Genomic DNA, 16,051 nt, shown 5'->3' with positions numbered 1-16,051 from the left:
CTGCATTAAAAACAGTGAAGATTCTGTACTGAAAATGACTGCATGGGCTCAGGAAGACTTCCAGAAATCCCAGCCCATGAACACAGTTCCCTGTTCAAACCATGAATGTGAGTTAAAACTGCTCTGAATCAAGATTTGCAATCCACGGACGTTGTGTCCTGGAGACCCCAGAGGGACCATCCGGCTTGTTCACAGTTTGCCTGCATCTCTGCTGGTATGGGGGTGTATTAATGCCTATGGTGTGGGCAGCTTACACATCGGGAAAGGCACAATCAATGCTGAACAGTATATACACTGCGTGCAGAATTATTAGGCAAATGAGTATTTTGACCACATCATCCTCTTTATGCATGTTGTCTTACTCCAAGCTGTATAGGCTCGAAAGCCTACTACCAATTAAGCATATTAGGTGATGTGCATCTCTGTAATGAGAAGGGGTGTGGTCTAATGACATCAACACCCTATATTAGGTGTGCATAATTATTAGGCAACTTCCTTTCCTTTGGCAAAATGGGTCAAAAGAAGGACTTGACAGGCTCAGAAAAGTCAAAAATAGTGAGATATCTTGCAGAGGGATGCAGCACTCTTAAAATTGCAAAGCTTCTGAAGCGTGATCATCGAACAATCAAGCGTTTCATTCAAAATAGTCAACAGGGTCGCAAGAAGCGTGTGGAAAAACCAAGGCGCAAAATAACTGCCCATGAACTGAGAAAAGTCAAGCGTGCAGCTGCCAAGATGCCACTTGCCACCAGTTTGGCCATATTTCAGAGCTGCAACATCACTGGAGTGCCCAAAAGCACAAGGTGTGCAATACTCAGAGACATGGCCAAGGTAAGAAAGGCTGAAAGATGTCACAAAGCTCGAATCATTTCAAATTGGTTTCTTGAACATGACAATGAGTTCACTGTACTAAAATGGCCCCCACAGTCACCAGATCTCAACCCAATAGAGCATCTTTGGGATGTGGTGGAACGGGAGCTTCGTGCCCTGGATGTGCATCCCTCAAATCTCCATCAACTGCAAGATGCTATCCTATCAATTTGGGCCAACATTTCTAAAGAATGCTATGAGCACCTTGTTGAATCAATGCCACGTAGAATTAAGGCAGTTCTGAAGGCAAAAGGGGGTCCAACACCGTATTAGTATGGTGTTCCTAATAATTCTTTAGGTGAGTGTATATTGTAAGGGATTGCCTCTTATTCGGGGGTCATTCTCACAGATACGACTTTAGGACACCAGGTTTCAGGTCCAAACAGTGCATTTATTTTACACTCCAACCAATATAGGTCATCATGAAGTCGCAGCTTCACCTAAGGCTAGTTTCACACTTGCGGCAGGACGGATCCGACATGCTGTTCACCATGTCGGATCCGTCCTGCGGCTATTTCGCCGTGCCCCTGGGCCGCCGCTCCGTCCCCATTGACTATAATGGGGACGGGGGCGGAGCTCCGGCGCAGCACGGCGAAAGCCGCCGGACTAAAAAAACCTGACATGCAGTAATTTTAGTCCGCCGGCCTTAAGCCGTGCTGCGCCGGAGCTCCGCCCCCGTCCCCATTATAGTTAATGGGGACGGAGCGGCGGCCCGGGGGCACAGCGAAATAGCCGCAGGACGGATCCGACATGGTGAACAGCATGTCGGATTCATCCTGCCGCAAGTGTGATAGTACCCTTACACATAAAATAATAAACACTTGCCCGGCTAGGCTCTAACTAACACAGAGTTTCCTGACTCACCTAGGTCACAGTTCACACCCTGTGAACTCGTGCGGCTTTGTCAGCCAATGTCCCACAGCCTCCTGGCTGTACAGAGCACAGTACGCCCACTGTCTCTAGTTCACTGTTTCTTGTGGGGGATTGGGGTTCAGTAGTCCCCCCAACTCCAGGCTATCTCCCAGCCTCGTGGTCCCTCAGCCTTGCCCAGCTGATACCACACAGACAGAGCCTTCCCAGGCCTCTGCTGCACACAGACTCTCCAGAGTGAGCCACACCCAAGATCCAGTAGCAGGATTAAATAGGATCCCTGGACATGAGCATGTCTCAAGTCCCGGACTGGAACCTGGGGAAACAACACCTCAATGTTCACATTGCCACAATATATATATATATATATATATATATATATATATATATATATATATAAGACTTCTGCTGTTTAGGAATACTTACTAGTAGTAAGTATTCCTATACAGCAGAAGTCTCATATTTTACAGTATTCCTATACAGCACAAGTCTCTCTCTTTTTTTTTTTTTTTTTTTTTTTTTTTAACTGGCCATGCAGCATTATAGGGTAATGGTTAACATTCTGGTCTGTAATGTAGAAGGTTGTGAGTTTGAATCCCGCCAGAAACTTTTCAGAAATAGAGGCTAAATTAGATTTAAATACACTGACTCGAGCATGCTCGCCCAACACTAGTATCTACATAGATTGCAATATTTATTGTTTCTTCCATCCATGTGTGTGCAGGTTTTTACACTGTTTGTCCTCCTTACTAAGTAAGGCCTCTTTCACACTTGCGTTGTTGGGATCCGGCATGCACTTCCGTTGCCGGAGGTGCCCGCCGGATCCGGAAAAACGCAAGTGTACTGAAAGCATTTGAAGACGGAACAGTCTTCCAAATGCTTTCAGTGTTACTATGGCACCCAGGACGCTATTAAAGTCCTGGTTGCCATAGTGGGAGCGGGGGAGCGGTATACTTACAGTCCGTGCGGCTCCCGGGGCGCTCCAGAATGACGTCAGAGCGCCCCATGCGCATGGATGACGTGATCCATGCGATCACATGATCCATGCGCTTGGGGCGCCCTGACGTCACTCTGGAGCGCCCGACGACGGAACTCTATGCCGGAAGACAATAACGCAGGTGTGAAAGAGCCCTAATACTTCATACAGCAGTCTTTCCGCTATTGGGAGGATTCGTCATAGATGTTGTGTTACAATAGCCTTTAGATGTTATAACCGGTAATTGCACAATGCTGTATATCGGTATCCTCCTATATTGTGGACTTCTATATAATTCCTTTGGTGCTGTTAAATAAGAGATAAATATCTTTTACCAGTCATGGCGATCCCCCTGCACTTACCGCTCTTGTTTGAATAAACCGGCCAGGATATCTTCATGCATGCGCTCTTGGATCTTTCCCACATCGGACTTCTGAAGATGCTTGATTCCTTGGTATTGCAATCAGAGTATATTCAGAATATGTTTCCAATATAGATAGCCAATGTCACAGTCTACACCAGACACTTTTCTGAAACTTTGTTCCTCCTCAGTGGCAAAATAGCTATGATTTGATTGGGACTCTCTATTGCTTTTATAAACTCCGTAGTGCTTCTGTGCCTCCGTTCCGCACTGACCTTCTGGATTGCAGACCCATTCAATTGAATGGGTCCAGATCCGTGATGCGGGGTGCACGCGGCCGGTGCCCACATATTGCGGACCTACTGTTTGCGCGCTGCAATACGGGCATGGCCAGTTGCACAAGCCCTTAGAGGTGTTTTTCCAAAATTGAAAGTCGGTATGCCTTTTAGATGTGTCCTGAATATCAAGTTGGCAGTTGGTTGTTTTCAATTAAGGAATTGCTGAAGATGTTCTATCGTTCAGACGTTTCTCATTCATTTCATTGGAGAAGGACCATTCATACACAGCCAGCTATCCATTGAATTCGGGCACTAGGGGTCTTTTTTGTCTTTTTTTGATAATTGTGGTTTCAATCATGGGGTCCATAAGTTTGACAAGTAACCGGTTGTAAGTGTCAGATTTAGGCAAACTTCTTTTAGAGCATGACACAGTGCTTGGGCCAATATTACAGGGCGGAGTGGGACAACAATGCACTGGGAATTATGTAATTATATGATTGAATTGTTACTTGAAACGAGAACTAAATTACTATTGTCCCAGAGAGGAGATGCATGTCACAAAGCATTACCAACCCATAACCACAAGCCATAGAGTTCCTGCTCCGCACCCTGAAGCTCAAGGCGTTATTGACTTCTGCTATATGCCTGTGTGTACCATAGGACGCCTGCCGTATCCTTTCATATACTTGTATGCTGTATGCCTGCGCGTTAACTCTTTTTATTCTCTCACAGGCTCCCAGTATCGATGACAAAGTAGATTTACACTTTGTTGCTTTTGTCCATCTACAAGGTCATCTCTATGAACTTGGTAATTATAATATATGTTCATGTATTAATGTATGTGCCGTGTTGAAGAAGCAGCCGTATCCCCACCTCCACCATACACCTGCCTATTAGTAGAGGAAGGGGCTTCATTGTTCAGAATTCTACACCTAGGGCCGCCTGCATACAATGGCGGGGTGTCCGTACATAAGAAATCCACAATTTCTTACAGCGGTTTTTGTTGCAGATTAGGGTCCATTCACACGTCCTCAAAATGGGTCCGCATCCGTTCCGCAGTTGTGGACCCTAAGATGCAGTTTTGCTGCAGATCTCACTCTCTGGAAAAGGATGAAATCCGCAGCTAAAACAGCAAACATCATTGACATGCTGCGGAAATCCACACTGCAGGTGAATCTCAACCCAGAAACAACCAAAGTGCACATAAGATTTCTGTAATCGTATACACTTTGCTGGTACTGTACTATGCTGCATGGGGGAAAAAACTGCATATTCCGCAACGTGTCCAGGTGACCTAAAGTGCATTGAGGCACAATGTTAAAGGGGTTGTTATTTTTTTTAAAGAGAGTCTGTCACTAAGAATCCACTGTGAAGACAGGCACAATGTCTTGTAGGTCTAACTCCGCTACATTATTATTTATTATTAAAGCGCCGTTCATTCCATGGCGCTGTACATATGAACAGGGGTGCACATACATAATACAGACAGTTGCACCAAGCATGAACAAGGCGAGTTACAAACTAGTACAGGAGAGAGGGCCCTCTAATATACTTTTTACTTAGCGATCCGTTGCGTCATTCTGGAGAAAAAGTACTTAATCCATATGGAAAAGAGCAGCTAAGTGCACTCTGTGCTTCCTCTGCCAGCCTCTCCCTCTCCTTTGTGATTGACAGGGCTAGGTAACTGCATAGACATCTCGCTTGGCCCTGGCAACAAAGAGGGAGGGGTCAGAGGAAGCAGGAGGAGCAAGGGTTCACAGAGTGACTTGGGCCCGCCCTCAGTGCACTTAACTGCTTATTTACATTTGAATTAAACTGAATGAAGCAGTAGATCATAAAATGAAAGTCATCATTACACTCAGCAGAGTTAGACCTACCGGGCATTGTGCCTAGTTTAAGAGTAAGGCTGGGTTCACACGGGCGTGTCCGGATTAGGTCCGGATGCGTCCCGGTGTGTTGCAGCAAACCCGCGCGAGTAGGAATGCAATTGCAGTCAGTTTTGACTGCGATTGCATTCCGATGTTCAGTTTTTATCGCGCGGGTGCAATGTTTTTTGCACGCGCGTGATAAAAAACCGACTGTGGTACCCAGACCCGAACTTCTTCACAGAAGTTCAGGTTTGGGTTAGTTGTAGTGTAGATTGTATTATTTTCCCTTACAACATGGTTATAAGGGAAAATAATAGCATTCTTAATACAGAATGCATAGTAGGTGATCAAATGAGGGTTAAAAAAAATTTTTAAAAATTAACTCGCCTCCTCCGCGTAGTTCCCGGTCTCTTCTTTACTTCTTTAATGATGAACTACAGGCTAGGACCTGTGGTGACGTCAGATCACATGATCCAATCACATGGTCCATCACCACGGTGAAGGACCATGTGATTGGAGCATGTGATCTGACGTCACCAAAGGTCCTCTAGCCGACAGCTCATCAGAAGAGACTGGGAACTACGCGATCAAGAGGAGAAGGTGAGTTAATTTGTTTATTTTTTTAACCCCTCCAGCGCTATTTTACTAAGCATTCTGTATTCAGAATGCTATTATTTTCCCTTATAACCATGTTATAAGGGAAAATAATACAGTGAATAGACTGTCACCTAGCAACCATGCGTGAAAATCACACCGCATCCGCACTTGCTTGCGGATGCTTGCGATTTTTTCGCAACCCCATTCACTTCTATAGGGCCTGCGTTGCGTGAAAAACGCAGAATATAGAGCATGCTGCGATTTTCACGCAACGCACAAGTGATGCGTGAAAATCATCGCTCATCTGAACAGCCCCATTGAATTGAATGGGTCCGGATTCAGTGCGGGTGCAATACGTTCACCTACCGCATTGCACCCGCGCGGAAATCTCGCCCGTGTGAGCGCAGCCTAAATGTCCTGGTGAACGAATCCCTTAAAAAAGGCAGGGAAGCTATTGGATTAAAAAAAAAAAAAAAAAAACATCTGTCTTGTGCTGTAGACTGCTGAGGCCAGTACATGGCTGCAAAGGTAACGTGTGGTGTGTCATTACTGCAACTAAAAACATGAGGTGGCTTTAGCGGCAGAGGGGATCTGAGCGATAGCAAAGGAATGGAGGCAGCTTGTGATGGTGAGAATGAGGTCTCATGCACACGTATTTTCTTTCTGTGTCCGTTCGTTTTTGTTTTTTTGCGGACCGTATGTGGAACCTTTCATTTCAATGGGTCCGCAAAAAAATGCATTCCGTTTCCGTATATCCGTATTTTTCGTTCTGCAAAAAAATAGAACATGTCCTATTGTTGTCCCCATTACAGACAAGGATAGTACTGTTCTATTAGGGGCCAGCTGTTCCGTAAAATATGGAATGAACACGGACGTCATCCGTATTTTTTATGGATCCAATTTTTTGCGGACCGTAAAATACATACAGTCGTGTGCATAAGGTCTAAGGGTTTTTTAAAATTATTCTAATAGCTTTCCTGCCTATAGTAACATAGTATATAAGGCCGAAAATAGACATTTGTCCATCCAGTTCGGCCTGTCATCCTGCAAGTTGATCCAGAGGAAGGCAAAAAAATAACCTGTGAGGTAGAAGCCAATTTTCCCACTTAAGGGGAAAAAATTCCTTCCCGACTCCAATCAGACTAACTCCCTGGATCAACGACCCCTCTCTAGTAGCTATAGCCTGTAATATTATTACACTCCAGAAATACATCCAGGCCCCTCTTGAACTGTTTTAGTGAACTCACCATCACCACCTCCTCAGGCAGAGAGTTCCATAATCTATAAAAAAAAAAAAAAACTCTGACAGACCCATTATTCCCATTCTCTATGTATTCTTCCCCTTCTACAACTCCTAGCATCCTCTGACAGTTGTAATTTTGCATTTGAAGAGCCGCAGGTTTGAGATCGCTGCTCTAAAGATTTTATATAGCGTTCTGATCAGTGGTGGTATGATCAGAACGCTGGTGGTCTTTCCTGTGGCTTATTCCCTTATTTGCCCCGTTTACCCACTGTGCAGGGCACTGCAGCATAGCTACATTTGGTGGAGAAACCACTTTAAATCATACAAAACTGGATTAATGTTTTAATATTTTTTTTTTCATGTCACAGATGGAAGGAAGCCTTTTCCAATAAACCATGGGAAAACTAGTGAGGACACATTGTTAGAAGTAAGTACACCACATTACCAAATGTTTTTTTCCTGTAAGGCACCTTTCACACGGGCGTTTTCCACACTGGTGAAATGCGTGACGTGAACACATAGCACCCACACTGAATCCTGACCCATTCATTTCAATGGGTCTGTGTACATTTTTTTCACGCATCAGTTCTGCGTTGCGTGAAAAACGCAGCATGTTCTATATTCTTAGTTTTTTCACGCAGCCCTGACCCCATAGAAGTGAATGGGTCTTCAGTGAAAAGCGCATTGCATCCGGAAGCAAGTGCGGATGCAATCCGTTTTTTACTGATGGTTGCTAAGAGATGTTTGTATCACGCATTTAAAACGCATTGCACGGAAAAACTGACCAACTGAACGCAATCGCAGACAAAACTGACTGAACTTGCTTGTAAAGTATATAACCTACATAGAGAAATGCCAGACCGCTGGTACTAATTAATTCTTTATTACAAAATCACATTATATTTAACAACATACATGATTAAAAGAATCAGTGCAGGAGATAAAAACGCAACATCGCTGGAGGAGACATGCAGTGGACAGAGTCCCTATCCTTAAACATGATTAGTCAAAAAATATATATATTACATGCATGAAAACAAACATAGTAGGAACCAGGACAATTACCCAACAGAGTCTCCTCCAGGATGGCGCCAACCCCAACGCGCGTTTCGGCGTACCTTCGTCTGGGGGTAGCGTCATCACTGGAGGACATGGTTTAAATATAGATGTCAGCCAATCAACATACCAGTAATCATCGGTTCATGCATCACCGGACTACGCCGGAATCAATCTGATGGACTTCCTAGATGCCGGCATCTAAGGGAACACGTGACCACCCGGAAACATGTGATCCGCTTCTGGTCACGTGATCCGGATGACGTCACTTGAACGCGCACAACAAAGTCGCAGCCCAGTGGCGTCATCCAACCTTACTACATAATTCGGATCCATCATATTAACATATACGTACATTTGAAAGGCAGAAGAAACATACATAAGCAATAGAGATATACATCGGGGTACATATACAATGATTATCTTGATATAGATATACAGGAATATATAAAAAGTTAATATAACAATTATTAATTATTACATACACACATTACACACCAGATTATTCCGCAAAAGTGCAAATAGAACGATGGATGGGGCATCTTATCCCTCATGAATATAATAGCAGATATACATCTGTCATATAAAGGTCATGACCCATCCATTGCATTCAAAACAAGAAATCTATAATATGAGTAATCTAATATTAATTAAATATTAAAAAATAGTGATAGAAAGTGCAAGGTGCATAAACTCTTTAAGGATATATAAGAATCCATAAAAAATGTTGTGTGTGTAACCCACAGTATTAATACAAATAATAAATCATACATCACCAGTGAAAAAAATTGTATATATAAATTAATATAAAGAGGGCTTAACCCATATATATAAATGAAGGTCATCACCCATATATATACACGTGTCCTTCACTGTTAACCAGTGAGTGTTAAAAAAGTGCAAGTGCATTATAATCAATATATCATCTCGGATATATATACAATTCGTATATTGTGATATATCACCCTCACCAATTGTCATTGACAAACCAGGAAAGGGGAGGGGAAGGAGGGGGGAGGGGGGGGGGGGGGAAGGGAGCGAGGGGGAAGGAGGAGGGGGGGAAGAGGGGGAGGGGGGAAAAGAGGGGGTTTGCTTGTAAAGTAATGCGAGTTTCACTGAACGCCCCCTGAAAGCATCCGGAGCCAATCCGTCACACTCTGACGGCCTAAGCCTCTGTTCACACCAGCATCATGACTTGTTTTTATGATGGAGCCATAAAAGCTTTGACAGATCTGATTTCAAACTAATCTGACGGATGTCTGTGGCTTCTAATGGGATCTGTCAGACTCTTAGTTTAAAGGTAGGAATAGCACCCCAAAGTATGCTTCTCTTACTGTCAAAAATACTGAAGCCCCCGATAGAAGGAGAAACACAAAGTTAGCAGAGCCCAAGATGTTTGTGTCATAAATCTGAATTCAGGAAAGCTCTGATCTCTTGATTTACTATTCATTGATCTAGTGTTTCACAAATAATCATATAAAGAATCCAGTATAAAAGAGCGGTGCAATGTTGGCAAACTACACCACAGACCAGCCCATTGCATTAGGTTGTTCCTTTAATTCAACTTCCAGTAGTCTAGAAATTCTGGTAACCCGTCACCTGTTCCCTGCAGAGAGGATCAGTCCATGACCAGTTATAAGATAGTGATGGGTACATAATATGTTAGCATTTTGAGTTGTTTTTCTGGAAGCTGTAGGTAGAACATGTATATTATGCCTTCATCCAGTTGAAAAGGTAGTTTTGTGAGGCAGATGCTGAGAACTCTGCTGACGAGAGCAGCTGCCTGACAGGACTCTCTTTGCATTCCTCCTCCCAAGTGTCCTTTTCAGTAGGATGCTGGCACAGTATACAGCCTGTCATAATAGTGACTCTAGAGCAGGGGGTGCACAACATTTTCTGTGTGGGGGCCATATTTTCAGACTGAAGCAATGTCAAGGGGTATTAACAACTGAAATACTGTATTTATGGCAGATTGTACATACAGTATATACCATTAGTGTCTAGTTCCAGTTCTATGACTCCCATCTAATGGGAGATTACATGGAAAATACATGTGAGCAACCACAAGACATAGACATGCAGGTCTGTTACTAGATGGTTGGGGGCCGCACAGAATGGTATCAAGGGCCGCATGTGGACCCCGGGCCGCAGGTTGTGCACCCCTGCTCTAGAGGATATATTCTTCAATGGCTCTGACATTGCAGCCTATTTTATAATCTAATCCATATCAGGACCCATAAATGAAGGATTAAAAGAATTTAACATTTTCTTTATTGACATGTTGGGGTGGAGATGACCATAGAAACTGAGATGTTTCATCCAAGATTAGATTATATCATTTCAAAACACTTTCATGTAGAGAGATTTCTTTAGCATCCAAGCTCCTTTCCTTATTCCTAAATAAATCTGTTAGAAACCGTATAATACCCACCGTACTGGCGGAACTGTTCATTCGGTATCTATTGAATAACTTATTCAGATTAGATTATCTTGAAAATTTGGAGAGGCACTAATATTACCGCTGTGGTTGTATAAGCTGGAATGAGTGTAAGAGGTTAGGATCAGTAATGGGCACATTGTGGTCTCCTATAAAGACCACCTCCATCAGATTTTTCCCAGAGAGATATATACCAGCACAATATTAATCGTGGAGCATTGTGCTCATCCGGTGTCCTGGTGCTGGGGTACGATTGCTTCTCACCACAGTGTTTAGAGGAAGGAAACAACCTCTGCTGCTTCATTTAGTGTGTTTCCTATTCATTCATCAGCTGCAGCCATTTCCTCCCTGGAGACAGCACTGTCAGTGTGCAGAGAGCCTTGAGATCCCTCCCGGGATGTACAGAAAAACTATAAAGATAATGTTACTCTCTAAGAAGAGGATAAGGTCTGTGTGCCCTTCCAAAAAATCTGCATTTCCCTGGCTAGAAAGTCTTCCAGGAGTATTAAAGGGGATGTGCACAGGTGATGATCAGACGGGGGTCCCTTGCGTCCAGGCTGCTGCTCTACCTTAGATAAATCTCCCTCTAGCAACCAAACAGTGCCATTGCTGGCCAGGCTTTTCTTTAAGGGTGCCAGAAAAGCTGGGTAAAAAGTAATGGGAAGCTGTAATAGAGATCTGAGGCATAATATAACTACCTAGATAAATCTACCTCTTCAGTACCATACTGTGCCATTGCTAACCAGTTTTGCCCTGTAGGAATTGGGAAAAATCGTATAGCATTTTCTTTTCTCAAATTGCACATCTTAAAGGGATTATGCCATGACTAATGTAAAAAATGAAAATAAGAGATGATATAGCACATGTCAATCTCTTTCTAACAAAGCTAGAACCAGCCCTGTACCTCATATTGATCCAGAGATCTCCCCAATCATTGCTCTGCTAGATTTATATCAAGCTGGCAGCTCAAGGGGAGTGTCTTATCGGTTACAGCTCAGGAGGTGTGTCCATTCTGCTGCAGCTCTCTTCCTATCACAGCTCAGGAGGTGTGTCCATTCTGCTGCAGCTCTCTTCCTATCACAGCTCAGGAGGCAGTTGATGGATGAAACTGAGCATGTGCGACCATCTCATGAGCCAGACAGAGAAATTAGAAAAAGAACAGGTGGCGCTATACAGATACATTTCAATGAATAACTCAGTGGCTATATAACATTTTTTATTACATGCTATTACAAAATGGTGGTGGGGCATTCATATCAAGGGGGTTCCGGTGTTCCCGCTGCTCCCTGTTGCTGTCCCGCAGTGTTGACTTTGTTACTACCAGCACTTCACCGCTGCAGTCACACTGTAGGTTATCTGCAATCTCATCAGTTCAGGACTGCAGCCAAGACCAGAGAGGGATTCTCTGCTTTATTTTATGACAATTTTTAAAGAGGACCTGTCACCTCTCTTGACTTGTCCTTTTTAGACACTACTTTCATTCCCCATGCAATAACAATTCTGGAGAATAATTTCTTATGACTATGTTCTGGCATTCTTCAGTTATTACTGCTAGAATTTTATGGATAAAGGTACAGATGGGTGGTACCAGTTAGGGGTTTGATACTGGCACCAGTGATTGGACAGTGCCAGACTTTTCAGGGACACACCCTAAATGTTCCAGAATTGTCATTTCATGTGGAATACAATGATTTACTAAAACAGACATGTCAGGAGAGGAGACAGGTCCGCTTTAAATATCCCTGGCAAATCCATTTAAGTTCCTACTTAACAGTTGTGATTACATAAAGAATCCCATTAGTAATCATCACATTTCTTTGTGCTTATAGTTACATTTCTGTAATCCATCCTTGTGTTTAGTACCTTCATCCATATCCCATCAGTTTAGACAATGGGAGCAGATAAACGCTTGCCAGCATTGCAACATACATTCACAAATGACAGACGATGAAAGAAAGCAAAGCCAGTCCTCCCGACAAATAATTTATCTACCGGCGAACATCAGCCCTTTCCCCGATGTTTCAACCCTTGATCTTTGAAGAAATGCATGTTTTTGTCAAGCGTCTAATCGTGCAGTGAGTACGCCAATCTAATTTTTATATTAAATGTGTTTGGATCTTTATCTTCTCCTTCCTATCACTTTCCAGGATGCCATTGAAGTCTGCAGAAAGTTCATGCAGCGTGATCCAGATGAACTGAGGTTTACTGTGGTGGCATTCTCTAAAGCATAACAAAATCCGGACTTCAGTGGAACACTAAAAATGGCCAAGAAGACTTGGAAGAAAGCCACGTGATGATAAAATGGATTTTATATCTTTGTGAGAAAATCTCAGAGTACTGTGTGTTAATAATAAAAAGACAATGTTTACCAAAGCAGACATACTGTGGTGACTACCTCCTGCAGCTTGTGTTCAGGTCTTTCTCATCAGTGACATCTTCACTGTGATGTTACCAATAAACCGTACAAAGGGAAACCGTCAGGGCTTGTTAAATAGATGTAATGTACAAAGGAAAATTATGATTACACTTACCGGTAATCGGATTCTCCCGACAGCACAACAGAGAGAGAAGGGGGATCCGCCCCCAGGGACAGGAAACCTGCAGAAATAAAAGGGTGGAGCCCCTCTCCCACCTCACAGGTTTACAGAACATGAGAGTGACTCCAACCAAAGTTACTTTATCCAATGTACAAATAAATATATACAGTACAGACCAAAAGTTTGGACACACCTTCTCATTCAAAGAGTTTTCTTTATTTTCATGACTATGAAGGCATCAAAACTATGAATTAACACATGTGGAATTATATACATAACAAACAAGTGTGAAACAACTGAAAATATATCATATTCTAGGTTCTTCAAAGTAGCCACCTTTTGCTTTGATTACTGCTTTGCACACTCTTGGCATTCTCTTGATGAGCTTCAAGAGGTAGTCCCCTGAAATGGTCTTCCAACAGTCTTGAAGGAGTTCTCAGAGATGCTTAGCACTTGTGGGCCCTTTTGCCTTCACTCTGCGGTCCAGCTCACCCCAAACCATCTCGATTGGGTTCAGGTCCGGTGACTGTGGAGGCCAGGTCATCTGGCACAGCACCCCATCACTCTCCTTCATGGTCAAATAGCCCTTACTTTCAAAGTTTTCCCAATTTTTCGGCTGACTGACTGACCTTCATTTCTTAAAGTAATGATGGCCACTCGTTTTTCTTTACTTAGCTGCTTTTTTCTTGCCATAATACAAATTCTAACAGTCTATTCAGTAGGACTATCAGCTGTGTATCCACCTGACTTTTCCTCAACGCAACTGATGGTCCCAACCCCATTTATAAGGCAAGAAATCCCACTTATTAAACCTGACAGGGCACACCTGTGAAGTGAAAACCATTTCAGGGGACTACCTCTTGAAGCTCATCAAGAGTGGGCAAAGCAGTAATCAAAGCAAAAGGTGGCTACTTTGAAGAACCTAGAATATGACATATTTTCGGTTGTTTCACACTTGTTTGTTATGTACATAATTCCACATGTGTTAATTCATAGTTTTGATGCCTTCAGTGTGAATCTACAATTTTCATAGTCATGAAAATAAAGAAAACTCTGAATGAGAAGGTGTGTCCAAACCTTTGGTCTGTACTGTATATATACAGTCAGGTCCATAAATTTTGGGACATCGACACAATTCTAACATTTTTGGCTCTATACGCCACCACAATGGATTTGAAATGAAACAAACAAGATACGCTTTAACTGCAGACTATCAGCTTTAATTTGAGGGTATTTACATCCAAATCAGTTAAACGGTGTAGGAATTACAACAGTTTGCATATGTGCCTCCCACTTGTTAAGGAACCAAAAGTAATGGGACAGAATAATAATCATAAATCTAACTTTTACTTTTTAATACTTGGTTGAAAATCGTTTGCAGTCAATTACAGCCTGAAGTCTGGAACGCATAGACATCACCAGACGTTGGGTTTCATCCCTGGTGATGCTCTGCCAGGCCTCTACTGCAACTGTCTTCAGTTCCTGCTGGTTCTTGGGGCATTTTCCCTTCAGTTTTGTCTTCAGCAAGTGAAATGCATGCTCAATCGGATTCAGGTCAGGTGATTGACTTAGCCAATCACCTGAGGACCTTAAAAAACTCTTTGGTTGCTTTTGCAGTATGCTTTGGGTCATTGTCCACCTGCACTGTGAAGCGCCAACCAATGAGTTTTGAAGCATTTGGCTGAATATGATCGGATAATATTACCTGAAACACTTCAGAATTCATCCTGCTGCTTTTGTCAGCAGTCACATCATCAATAAATACAAGAGAACCAGTTCTATTGGCAGCCATACATGCCCACGCCATGACACTACCACCACCATGTTCACTGATGAGGTGGTATGCTTAGGATCATGAGCAGTTCCTTTCCTTCTCCATACTCTTCTCTTCCCATCACTCTGGTACAAGTTGATCTTGGTCTCATCTGTCCATAGAATGTTGTTCCAGAACTCTGAAGGCTTTTTTAGATGTTGTTTGGCAAACTCTAATCTGGCCCTCCTGTTTTTGAGGCTCACCAATGGTTTACATCTTGTATTCACTCTGGTGAAGTCTGCTCTTGATTGTTGACTTTGACACACATACACCTACCTCCTGGAGAGTGCTCTTGATCTGGCCAACTGTTGTGAAGGGTGTTTTCTTCACCAGGGAAAGAATTTTTCGGTCATCCACCACAGTTGTTTTCCGTGGTCTTCCAGGTCTTTTGGTGTTGCTGAGCTCACCGGTGCGTTCCTTCTTTTTAAGAATGTTCCAAACAGTTGTTTTGGCCACGCCTAATGTTTTTGCTATCTCTCTGATGGGTTTGTTTTGTTTTTTTTCAGCCTAATGATGGCTTGCTTCACTGATAGTGACAGCTCTTTGGATCTCATCTTGAGAGTTGACAGCAACATATTCCAAATACAAATAGCACACTTGAAATGAACTCTGGACCTTTTATCTGCTCATTGTAATTGTGATAATGAGCGAGTAACACACACCTGGCCATGGAACAGCTGAGAAGCCAATTGTCCCATTACTTTTGGTCCCTTAACAAGTGGGAGGCACATATGCAAACTGTTGTAATTCCTACACCGTTCAACTGATTTGAATGTAAATACCCTCAAATTAAGCTGACAGTCTGCAGTTAAAGCACATCTTGTTCGTTTCATTTCAAATCCATTGTGGTGTATAGAGCCAAAAATTTTAGAATTGTGTCAATGTCCCAATATTTATGGACCTGACTGTATATATATATATATATATTTATTTATTTATTTATTTTTGCTGCTACACCCTGTGCATAAAGAAAGGAACCAGGAAAAATCCCCAAGGGAGGGAATAAGGAAGGGTGCTTTCGTGGGGTCTGGAAAATCCGAATACCGGTAAGTGTAATCATAATTTTTCCCTTCTCCCATGACAGCATCACAGAGAGAGATTACAGAGAACACCCTTTCCTTATGGGTGGGACACCACCTGAAGAT

At 42.8% G+C, this 16,051-nt stretch overlaps 1 protein-coding gene across 1 annotated transcript in view; it reads left to right on the top strand.

Moving 5' to 3' along the window:
- Positions 1 to 12,842, top strand: part of UCHL3 (ubiquitin C-terminal hydrolase L3) — a 76,900-nt gene extending 64,058 nt beyond the window's left edge. Inside the window, exons 7-9 of the mRNA XM_040425344.1 lie at positions 4,088 to 4,163; positions 7,432 to 7,490; positions 12,704 to 12,842. Coding sequence (XP_040281278.1) covers positions 4,088 to 4,163; positions 7,432 to 7,490; positions 12,704 to 12,787 — 219 coding nt within the window. The 3' untranslated portion in view covers positions 12,788 to 12,842. The remainder of the gene's footprint in view (positions 1 to 4,087; positions 4,164 to 7,431; positions 7,491 to 12,703) is intronic.
- Positions 12,843 to 16,051: the final 3,209 nt, after the last annotated feature.

The sequence above is a fragment of the Bufo bufo genome, chromosome 3 (assembly GCF_905171765.1).
Source record: "Bufo bufo chromosome 3, aBufBuf1.1, whole genome shotgun sequence".
Classification (NCBI taxonomy): Eukaryota; Metazoa; Chordata; class Amphibia; order Anura; family Bufonidae; genus Bufo; species Bufo bufo.
This window is presented reverse-complemented; position numbering and strand designations above follow the sequence as displayed.